Raw genomic sequence first — 12,337 nt, 5'->3', positions numbered from 1 at the left:
AAAATTCCTATCTGTCTGTCTGTTTGTCTGTCTTTCTGTCTGTCTGTCTCTCACTCTGGCACCCTGGATTCCACCATCCTAGCACCCCAGGAAACCTTGTTTTCAATTAAGCTCTGTAGTCCTATGGAGCACTTGAACCTGCCAATATACAGTTTCTGGAAGTCCTGGAAGTTTACTGAACCTTGCAAGGAAGGAGGGAGGAGAACTCGAGGGAACGGGATGGTTAGCAATGGGGGAAGGACAGACATGGAGAGCAAGGAAAGAGATGTCTTGATTGAGGGGGCCATATGGGACTATCAAGAAACCTGCCACTAGATAAATTCCGAGAAATATATAGGATGACCCCAGCTAAGACTCTAAACAATTGTGGAGAGGGTACCTGAACTGGCCTTGCTCTGTAGTCAGATGAATGACTATTTATCCCATTTCCCCTATAAGAGCATATACACTTTAGTCTTTTAGGATCTTTTATTTATCATTTTAGGAAAAAGCTTGATTATGTTGCCTAGGTCCTTTCTCAGAGCTGTCTGCATGTCTTTGTTCCTTAGACTGTAAATGATGGGGTTGAGCAGAGGTGTCAGAATGGTGTATGTCATTGCCAATAGTGTGTCATCCCTGAAAGAGTCGCTGTTCTTGGGTCTCAAATAGACAAAACAAGCAAACCCATAGTGTATGAAAACCACAGTGAAATGGGAGGAGCAAGTTGAAAAGGTCTTATACCTCCCCCTGGCGGAGGGCATCTTCACAACTACTATGACAATGAAGACATAAGAAACCATGATCAAAACAAAGCTGCCCACCAACACAAAGGCAGTGAATGCAAGGAGAATCACTTTTTGATAAAATGTGTAATTACAGGCAAGGGAGACCACAGGCTCGATATCACAAAAAAAGTGCTGAATGATGTTGGAGTTACAAAAAGACAAGTTGAATATTATGATGACAATGCACAGAGAAACTGCGAAGCCAACCACCCCAGAGGCCATGATGAGCTGGAAGCAGATCTTCTGAGTCATCAGGATTGGATAATGCAGGGGGTTGTGGATGGCGGTGTAACGGTCATAGGACATGGCAGACAAGATAAAGCAGTTGTTGCCTCCCAACCCAAAGAAGAAAAACATCTGTGTGGCACACTCAGGGAGAGAAATGGCCTTGCTCTCTGATTGCAAGTCCACTAACATTCGGGGTAGGATCACCATAGTGGTGCAGGTTTCTGAAAAGGACAAAGCAAAGAGGAAAAAGTACATGGGAGTGTGAAGGTTGTGGTTGAGCTTGATGGCTGACATGATCAATGCATTTGCTAGGAGAATGGTCACATGGGAGAGGAGAATCACAGCAAAGAGTAGATTCTGTAGTTCTGGGAAACTGGAAAATCCCCATAGAAGGAATGTGGTCACTGTGGTGTGATTGCCCATCCTCCTGGTGGCAGCACTTTTGACCAGGCAGAATGTTTACTTAAGGTGAAGACTCAGAGACAACTGTGAAGAGATTCTGCAATGATGTCGCCAGGATTTTCATCAAGGTCCCCTGAAATAAATTTAATAACCACAGGAGAGTCTTGGATGACAGTGACCAAGGACAAAGTTAGGAGTCTAAATGATACGAATATTTCTAGTAAGTAAGTCTGTTCATACTCCATAGGTTAGGGCGAAGGCTTGTTGGCTGTGGACGATGTACTCCAACAGTGGCTGGCTCATATTGAAAAGTCGAAGAATCTGAGAGTTTTTGATGTTGGACGCCTCAGCCAGTCCTCAGTCTACACTGGAACCACAGAGAAGTAGGTTTTAACACCAGTGAAGCAATGCATCAGCACCAGGATAGATGAACTTGCTAGTGAGAATGAGAGCAAGCAGGCAGAGCTTCCTTCTCCCATGTCCTTTCATATAGCCTGGACCAGAAGGTATAGCCCAGATTTAGGATGGGTCTTCCTACCTCAAATGATCCAGTCAAGAAAAATCCTCACAAGTGTGCCCAGCCACTTGGGTGTTAGTTGACAACAGATGCAGTCCAACTGACAACCAAGATTAGCTATAACAGTGACAATTTTGAAAGTAACTAGATGAGATAAGCCATTTACCAGGCAATTTCAGACTGTTTTAAATATACAATAATAATAATAATATTAGTAGTTCTTAGTGAGCTAGTTCAATGACTTTGTAGTTGTTGAGAACATTGCATTGAAAGCATCTGGGGTTGGAGTGAGTTTTGAGAACAATGTCATTTTAGACTGTCAGTCAAATTTAGTCATAGGCATTTGATCAGCATTATTTTCCAGCTGCTATACTCTGATGGTTTTGCAATAGAGACTTGAAGGAACCACTTTAAATTCCTGAGATCAATTTTTATATCATATTTCTAAATCATTTGTTTATTAAATTTCCAGTCCATACAGAAAGAATGTATGAGGCAAGAATGACATGAGGACTGTGCATATTGTTTTGATTTAAACATCAATCACTGTTAAATCATGGAAGACAGTGATTAAAAAGGAAGAGGAATACAGACAACAAAGGAGATACTGGCTGGAAATCAATATATAGAATTCACAGGGATTAATGTAAATGATGATATATCTTTCTGCTCTTTGAAGAGTTCCTATTTTCTAATCAGTACTGAAGATTCAGGAACAGAATATGAGTTCAGCCATGTGAACAGCATCCTCTCAACACAGAAGATGAACTACAAAGTATGCTGGGGTTAGACAGTGTTCATATAATCCTCATAAACATATGAGGTAGGTATCAGCACTCAGATTTTACAAAGAGTGGCTGAATGTCTAGTAACAGTCATGGCTTCATTCACCTTATATTGACCAAACACCCACCATGTGCACTTCATTGCCCAAGACACACAGTATGGATCCAGGTGGATATATGCCTATCATGTGGTAGTGCATGGCTATTGTCTGTTCCATCAGCAAAGGCCTGTGTGAGGAGGTGAGATACTTAGGTGGATTGCAGAATGCCATGTGAAGAGCAGGAGAGGATATTACAGGTGTGCCTAACAAAGGACTTCTTGGGAGTAACAAAATGTTCTCCAGCAATCTTCCTTGAAACTCTTGTGGTTTATCTTTAAGATCAGATTTTTTTCCTCTGAAGGTTTCTCAGCTTAGTTATTTCTAAAGGAAAGCCCTTTCCATGAAAATTTCTTCAACCTTTTGTGATTATAAGTCTAACCTCTATGGAAAAAGGTGTTCAGTTTTCTTTGAACATGATTCAACACCTTCCAAGTATTGAAAGCAGAATTTTTATGGCTAATCTGGCCACATCATGTCTCTTGTATTTTTAAAAGTTATTTATAGTCATTAGAGAGATTAAATAGTTCCATTTTAAACTTGTTTCTCATCTTTATGCCCAACAAGTTACTTCCTGCATTCCAAATTTAATATTCTATTTTAAATATAAGGTGTACTTTTAATTGCATTGGGCATTTCCCATAGAGTAAATTGCAACTTTTAGGTTTATCACACACACACACACACACACACACACACACACACACACACACACACACAACTTCATTCTTCACACTGTGACCAGATGTTAGAATTCTAGACAGGACATATTAATCAATCTGCTGATAGTGTCAAAAACAGTATGTAGGTATCCACTATTCATAGAACTAGACATAAATGCCCCAGCATGAATCTCAGTTTTGTTTATAAATAGAAAATGTCTTGGTTCAGTCCTACTCTAGCCCTGCCTATCCTATGCGCATACCAGATGTGCTCTGCTTTCCAAATGCAACCTAATCCTGTTGCTTTGTATATGGTATTGTTTTTGTTTAACTTTCCCCTATTCATTAGAGTCCTACATATTTTAAATTCATTTGCATTTACTCATTTGCCATTCTCTGGGCTCTGGAATCCAAGCTAAAATGCCTCCTCCATTTTACTTTATCACTCATTTAGGTTTTTTTGCAGTAGTTTCTAGTCTCTGTTTTCCTGTTCCTATACTCTTCCATATCAAATCTCCTATCATGGTACTCCTCCTTTTTGTAGAAACTATTGCTTCCAAAATTTCAGTGATAGTTATCTTTCCAAAACTGGGACCCCAAATCTAAGGGCCATCAAAGGGAAGGACTGTCTATTTGCATCACAGTTTCAGTCCGTGGTTGCCTGATTCCATTGCTTAGGATCTGAGGTGGTGGTGACATGGGAACTCAAACAAGAGGAGGCTATTTGCCTCATGAAAACAGAGAGAGAGAATGCCTTTGCTTTCTAGTCTCTCTTCACCTTGTGCCTCTTATTCCATCTATGTGTGTCTAGCCTGTGGGATGATCCCACAGAATCAGGGGATGCTCCTCCACCTTGTTCAATGCTCTCTGGAAATTCCTCACAGACACACCCAGAGGTGTAAAGGGGAACTTTACTAATCTCTAGTGATTTCCGTAATTTTTACTAAATATTTCTGTTGTCCAGTACTCTGTATCCTCACAGCTGTCATGAGAGACAAGAGCTACTGCAGTGGTCTTCCCTGTGACAAGGAAATGATGGCTCCGCGGGTACTTAGTGCACCTGTGTCTCTTTGACTGTAAAGTTTCCCAATACGTATGGATTTAAGGTCTTGCCTGTCCATCATCATTTCCTGCTGCCAAACTTCTCTTTGTGAGAAAGCTTTAAAGAATCCCAGTTGTAACTACTTGTTTTTTGATCTTCCACTTTTGTGTGTTGCTGCTCTCACCTGCAATGCCCTTTCTGACAGAACGTTCAGATGTTACTTGCCCTGGGAAAGCTTTCTAAACTTCCCTTTCTGTGTTAATCATTTCTTTGGGCTTTCTAAATTGTTTTGTTTTGTGTCAGTCTAGTGAATATAGGTTTTTGACCATGACTAGCTCAGCGACTATAGGAAAAAGCTCTTTTACTCTCCAGACACATTTTCCCAACTAACACTCATGTGCATGTGCTAATTCATTTACAACACAGTCTTTAATATATTTGTATTTGCTTCATTTTGGCAATTGCCCAATGTTCTCAGGACTCTGCACACTGAACACGGTGAATGAATGTGCTGGTGTTTCACTCCTTTTTGCTTAATTGTATTCATGAATGATAAACAATCTAGCAAGGTGACAAAAATGTCAAGTGCAGGAGTTCTTGCTTAGAGCCTGGGAGAAAGAAATTATCTCCGCATTCCTAGCCACTACCCCTACTTGATGCAGTATGGAATCACCTGGTTTACACAAGTGGTCTTTTATTAAGGGAATGTTAAAATTGCTAGAATTTGTGAAAAACAAACAAAAAGAAATTAACAAAAAACCCTACGGTGGGATAATGCTCATGTACACTGCAAAGATTTGTCACTTGTATTGGTTTAATAAAACACTGATTGATCAGTAGCCCCTCATACTGACTACAAGTTCTTGGTGTTTTCAAGAGAGTAATACCATAGTACCAGGGGATGTCTAGTTTCTACAGACTTTGTCAATGACTTTGACTGATGGTCTCACAATGATTTTCATGTATGTGAGGATAAATTCCCCAATCTATTGAAATAGAGTGGGACAAGGACAGTGTGATATCATTTTAATCCTCCATTATCAATGACTGCCATTAGACAACAAGATACTTACAATATTGCATTAATTGATATTTTTCCCTCTGGACATTATCAGGACCTGCATCTGGATTTCCCATCTTGTTCTCTGTTTTCCATCCATCACTTCCCTGTGTACTTTTCTTGGCGTCATCTCTATGAGGAACAAGAAAATGGCAACATTATTAACTTCTTGTCATCTGTGTCCACACTTCCCCTAATACCTTCTACCAAGCAATAAACAGCCACTGGATCTTGATTTTGAAAAACAAAAGCCAAGCACATACTCATTGTAAGGAACAACAACAACGTGAAGCCTCCACAAACCCCCCACCTTCTCAAGGAGGAGAGTCACCTTCCACTCTCTTAAAACCAAGAAGTGAGAGCATCTGAAGAATTTCATCTCTCCCTTCAGGGGGGCTTTCTCTGAGAGTTTATACATCGCATAATGCAGGGATGAGCAGCGAAGCTGCTTTTGTCACGGGGATGCCTGTGACCAATTGCAGAAATTGGTCTCTTACAGTTTAAGGAGATGTCTTCCGCATTCCTTAAGGGTGGGGCTTAGAACACTCAAGGTTTTAATGAGAGTCCTGGGGCCACTGGAGATGATTATCTTGAGACTGCTTTTGGTACTCGAAATTATGTGTTTATGGGGCTTTTATCCAATGTCTTATCCACAGGGCTTTCTAATTCTTGAGAAGTGATAGGGACTTCCTCTGTTTATTACTTTTATGAATATCTGGAAATGGTTTAAGATTAACGTGTTAATATCTTGGGGTGCAAAGGATTCTATGGGGGTGTATACCTCTCGAATAACACCATTTGTTTTATGACTTTGGAACTTTGCCAAGTCCTTTAGTCTTCTGCTACTGTATTTACATGGTAGAAGAATGAGCGTTATGAGATTATTACTTGGGGAAACAGAAGGAGCCGGACAGGAAGAGAAGGAACATGCAATATAATCTGTGTCATTCATTTCTCATAAGGCAGCTTTGTTGAGAAGATGCTGTTTACAGAGAACATTGACTTTCATACAAACCCCTGCTTAGTGCGCTGACGTTGATTTTTCCTGTAAATGACTTCTGAATGATCATCTCGGTATCTGTATCTCAAACTCTTTACCACTTATGGTAAATCACACCTTCTCTTCAATATTCACTCTCATAACTTCAGACACTATAGCAAAACAGCCAACACATTATTCTAGGGCTGAGTAGGGAACTCAGACTGCAAGGTGCCTGATGCATAAATCTGAGGACCTGGCTTTGATGCCCAGCATCTGTGAGAAGAACCATATGGTGGCCCTTGCTTGTAATTCTAGCACTGAGGAGACAGAGGCAGGGCGATCCCTAGGGTTCACTGGGCAGCTAGTCCAGTCTTCTTGGAGAGTTCCAAGCCAGTGAGAGATACCAGCACCCTTCACCCAATTGGATTGCTTTTTAGCAACAGTGCCCAAGGTTGTCCTTTTGTCTACATAAGTGAACATGCACACACACATGTACAAACACACTCATACAACTAAACTAGGTTTATTTTTAAACTAATACACAGCATATAAATATTTAAAGCACTTATTTTAAAAATGTAAATTGAATTAATTTTTAACAAATATGGAGAAGCAAAATAATACATGTCTATGGCATATGTGATCTTTTGGTACTAATACACAATGTATATAGTAATTAGTAATTCAACATAGATAGTGCCTCAAACATCCATCATGTATTTTCCAAAAATAATTGTCAACTGAAAAAATTAATAGCCTTCATGATGGAATTTGTATAATTATATGTCATGCTTTGGTCATGTCCACTTTGTGTTCTCTGATGTCTAACTTTTTTCTCGCCTACCTCAATGCTCTTTTCAGTTACTTATGGTCCCTCTTCAATTTTCAGGCTACTTTAAAAAAATAGTTTCTGAATATAAGAAAGATCATTGGATGTTTTATATGATATATTTGGCTCATTAAGATTTCAATTATTGCCGGGTGGTGGTGGCGCACGCCTTTAATCCTAGCACTCGGGAGGCAGAGGCAGGTGGATCTCTGTGAGTTTGAGGCCAGCCTGGTCTACAAGAGCTAGTTCTAGGACAGGAACCAAACGCTGCGGAGAAACCCTGTCTCAAAAAATCTGAAAAAAAAAAAAGATTTCAATTATTGCATATATTTGTCCTGCACACCACAGGGTTTTAAATAACTGAATAATAGCCCATGGTGTATGCACAGCATCTTTTCTCTATCCTTTCTTCTGCTGTGGCTCAATCGTGCCACAAGTTCCATCCATTTTCTAATCAATTAGCTATTTTTTTCTTAACAGAGGGATAAAATTCTATTGTGCATATGTTTCATGCTTTCCTAATTCACTCATCTGTTGATAAATCTCCAGACCACTACATGTCTAGGATACTGTGCACAGTTCAACAATAAACATGAGGACGCAAGTATCTCTGGGGCCTTCGGACTTAGACTCCCTTGAGTTTATACTGGAGAGTCTTATGGACAGATCATATGATAGCTCTATTTTTTAAATATTGTGTGTGTGTTGTCTTAAAGGGAGCAGAGATAGATAGATAGATAGATAGATAGATAGAGACTTACAAAGTATATAATAATTCCTTATCCATATCCTCTCCAACCTTTGAGCCATTTATTTTTTTCATAATGTACTCCCAATATCATTTTAATACTTATTTCCCTAATGGCTAAAACTAGTGAACACATGTTTCCCTTTTTTACATACTTATTTGCAGTTTTTATTATTATTTCAAGATTGCTTAATTCATTAATGTATGGATAATCTTTTTGTGTCTGTATTTGTTTTGGTTTGCTTTTAGTTCTTTATAGATTGTAGATATCTATCCACTGGGAGATACATAGGGCTCAGAATCACAGTACACAATTGTTTAAACTCTTTAGTCTCTTCTCTATACAATAAAAACATGAGAACAGTAAAAACATCTACTCCAAAACGCACTGTGAACATTTACTATGTGTAAAGTTCTTAACATAATTATCCATATAAAGGGAAATTTTGTTTGTAATTATTGTAGTCTTTGTCATTCCAACCCTGCAATAACAGGGTTACAAGGGATTCTGAAATTAACGTTATCAAGAGAATTAAAGTATCATTGAGTCTTTGGGCTAAAGAGTTAGTGTTCTGCCATGACCTACCTACACAAGGGGAGTACTCAAGAGGTGACACTTTGATTCTATTTCCAGTTTTGAAGGCATCCAAGTCATTTTAAAATTCTAGTTCTTCATGCAAGTTTAAGAATTCTTGCTCTGTCTTCTTATACAGTGATGGAAATGTGTAAAACATTTTGTTATTTAAAATTCAACTTTATGTGAAGTTCCACTTCACGCTCTCCAGAGTACTTGATGGCATATGTTAAAGATGGAAAAATTAGAAATACTTATTGGTGGTCAGTTCCTGTAGCGGCTGCCACTGTCTGCCTGCTCTCAGCCAGCAGCTCAGTGCCACCTTGGGCCGGCATCTGCTGCAGGTTCAACTGGGGTGGCGATTGGTGGCTGAGCACTTTTCTGCATCTTCGTGGGGCTGGCCAGCAGCATCAGTACACTGTGAGAACACTGCTACCGCTCCAAGGAGACAGCGTTCAGAGTTCCTGAATAGCTTGCTTTGTGAGGAGCTGACAATAATTTAATTCCACCTCCAGGTTTTTTTTTTTTTTCTGAATTTTTTTTTGTGGGCACATCGAGAATCATGAATAGTTTTAAGAAGGAAGAGTTTGACAGCCATATCCTTGATGAAGGCTTTACTGCCAAGGACATTCAGGACCAAAAATTAATAAAGTTTCTTTCTTTGATGACAAGGATGCTTTCTATGTTGGACCTGGGAGATACTCTGAAGGACCAACTAAGATGGCTAAAAGCTCTTCTTCGTGTCACTCCTTTTTATGCAGTCAAAAGTAATGACAGCAGAGCCATAGTGACCACCTTAGCTGCCACTGGAACAGGTTTTGGCTATGCAAGCAAGACTGAAATCCAGTTGGTGCAGGGGCTAGGGCTGCCTCCAGAGAGGATTATCTTTGCAAATCCTTCTAAACAAGTGTCTCAGATCAAGTATGCTGCCAGTAATGGAGTCCAGATGATGATTTTGACAGTGAGGTTGAGTTGATGGTGGTCGCCAAAGCACATCCAAAGGCAGAGTTGGTTTTTTGGATTGCCACTGATGATTCCAAAGCAGTTTGTCACCTCAGTGTTAGATGTGGGATTCCCTTCTGTATGCTATGAATATGATCAGTTAATAAAGAAAGCTGGCTTGAGCCTATGGCAGGGTGAAGAAGAGGGAGGAGAGAAAGACGGAACTAAATGCTGGGAGAAAGAAGGACAGAGTAGGGAGAAGCCATGTAGCCCCTGATAGAGACAGATGCTGGATGGAACTTTGCCGGGGTAAGTCACTGCCACATGGTGATACACAGATTAATGGAGGTGGGTTAAATTAATATGTAAGAGTTAGCCAATAAGAAGCTAGAGCTAATGGGCCAAGCAGTGATTTAAATAATATGGTTTCTGTGTGATTTCTTTTGGGGCTCTGAGCAGCCAGGGACCAACAAGCAGCCCCTTCTTCTAACAAGTGTTAAGTTTGGTGCCACACTCAAAACCAGCAAGCTTCTCTTGTAATGGGCAAAAGAGCTAAATATTGATGTCATTGGTGTCAGTTTCCATGTGGAGAGTGGATGTGCTTGCTGACCCTGAGACCTTCATATGGTCCTGTTGGATGACTGCTGTGTATTTGACATGGGAACAGAAGTTGGTTTTAGCAAGTATCTGCTTGATATTGCTTGTGGCTTTCCTGTATCTGAGGATAGGAAGGTTAAATTTGAAGAGATCACCAGCTCTGGACAAGTACTTCCTACCAGACTGGGATGAGAGTTACAACTGAGCCAGGCAGAAACCCTGCCGTTTCAGCTTTCACACTGGCAGTCAATATCATTGCCAAAAAAAGTGGTATGGAAGGAGCAGACCAACTCTGATGATAAAGATGAGTCAAATGAACAAACCTTCATGTATTATGTGAGGGATGGAGGGTATGGAACATTTAATTGCATCCTTTATGATCATACACATGTGAAGTTCCTGCTGCCGAAGAGACCCAAGCCAGATAAGACGTATTACTCATTCAACATCTGGGGACCAGCATATGATGGCCTTGTTCGGAGAGTTGAGCATTGTAACCTGCCTAACATGCATGAGAGTGAGTGGCTGCTCATTGAGAACATGGATGCATATACTGTTGCTGCTGCATCTACTTTCAATGGGTCCCAGAGGCCTTCTATCTGCTATGTAATGTCGAGGCTGATGTGGCAACTCATGAAGCAGATCCAGGGCCTTGGCATCCCACCAGAAGTGGAGGAACAGAATGTTGGCACTCTGCCCACATCTTGTGTCCAGGAGAGTGGGATGGACTGTCACCCAGTAGCGTGTGCTTCTGCTAGTATCAGTCTGTAGATGCCATTCTTATAGCTCTTATCTGCATGTTTAGCTTGAATTAAGGGATTTGGGGAAGACAATTTAACTTAATTACCCCTAGTTATGAAATGTCTTTGTAAGAGTAGGGTTGGCAGGGATGCAGCATAGAAGGCTAGGAAATGGGTCCACTTTCCTCTGTTTCTGTGTAAACTTTGGATATTTGTTTTATATGGATTTTTTTATCACTTTTTGAATATGATACTAATGTGTGCCCTCAGCTGCTGAGCAAGCTTTTGTAGCTCGTGCATTTGGCAGAATGGGCCGAAAGCTAATGTTCTGACCCATTTTGGAAATAAACTGTCTTGAAATAGCTGGGCATCAGAGAAGGTTTTCAGTTTACCTTAAGGAAGGTGCACACTTTCTACAGAGGCTGCTGTGGTCACAGAAGTGAGTTAACCCACAGCACAGCAGATAAGAAAAAGGTGGGTGGTACGAGACCACACCCTCTCTACATAGTGTCAGTCTGCTTAGCCAGCCCAGAGCTGTGCACGTGGCTGGTGCCCAGAGCCTGTTAGTGAGGAATGTCATCTGTCTCATGACCTGTTGTCCTGGACACATCCCAGGGAAGGCATCTAAGATTCTTTGAACCTTGACTGCAGAAACCCTGAATGTTCCTCAACCCTTGACTTGACCTGCATCACCACCTAGTAACAGGTCGGAATTATCATACAGCACTTACTTGGCAACCAACTTTATGTAATGAATTCAACAACAGCAAAAAAAAAATACTGATTGATAAAAATATTGAATGGATAAAAATGGGTTTAGCTTTTATATTTGAAGTTCAGCAGTATTTACTTCTCACAAACATCCAAATAAACTTGAAACTAATTGTTCATAAAAATTTTGTTATATTATGATGTAGTAAATATTAAATCCTACATGGCTATACATGAACACCTATAGAGAACAAAATAATAAATTGACCACTTGAGAATTGACATGATTTGGAAGCTTAATTGTTTTTCCTGTGAATTGAATCACTCAATATCCTTCACAGAAAAGAATGCTCTGTGGTACTTCAGAATTCACACTTGAGTCTTTAGCATCTTCAGAGATTTATGCCCAAAGGTGACTATAAAAGACGGCTATAACCACCACAACTTTGACTCTTCACTGAAAGATGAATGCATACTCACTTCAAGACGTAGGACTTTGACTATTGGTAATGAATCTGGCTGACTGGTTTTCATCTATCATCTGAGAACAACATGTATGTACTCAGTCAGTCATAGCACTAAAAAGGCAGGTATAATCAAGCAGTCAGCCTTTGTGCCACCTTGGCTGGCTTGATTTGTTTCTACCATCAGTTTAT

The 12,337-nt window shown here is 40.2% G+C and overlaps 1 protein-coding gene and 1 pseudogene across 1 annotated transcript; one reads left to right on the top strand and one right to left on the bottom strand.

Moving 5' to 3' along the window:
- Positions 1-458: 458 nt before the first annotated feature.
- On the bottom strand, positions 459-1,415 carry LOC101993135 (olfactory receptor 10T2-like). The gene has a single exon (XM_005351073.1). The coding sequence runs from the start codon at positions 1,413-1,415 to the stop codon at positions 459-461; it is 957 nt and encodes a 318-aa protein (XP_005351130.1).
- Positions 1,416-9,253: 7,838 nt separating this feature from the next.
- Positions 9,254-11,001, top strand: LOC101986839 (annotated as a pseudogene).
- The last annotated feature ends 1,336 nt before the right edge of the window (positions 11,002-12,337 follow it).

This window comes from Microtus ochrogaster, chromosome 8 (assembly GCF_000317375.1).
Source record: "Microtus ochrogaster isolate Prairie Vole_2 chromosome 8, MicOch1.0, whole genome shotgun sequence".
Classification (NCBI taxonomy): Eukaryota; Metazoa; Chordata; class Mammalia; order Rodentia; family Cricetidae; genus Microtus; species Microtus ochrogaster.
The sequence above is the reverse complement of the archived record's forward strand: the minus strand, read 5'-3'. Positions and strand labels throughout refer to the sequence as shown.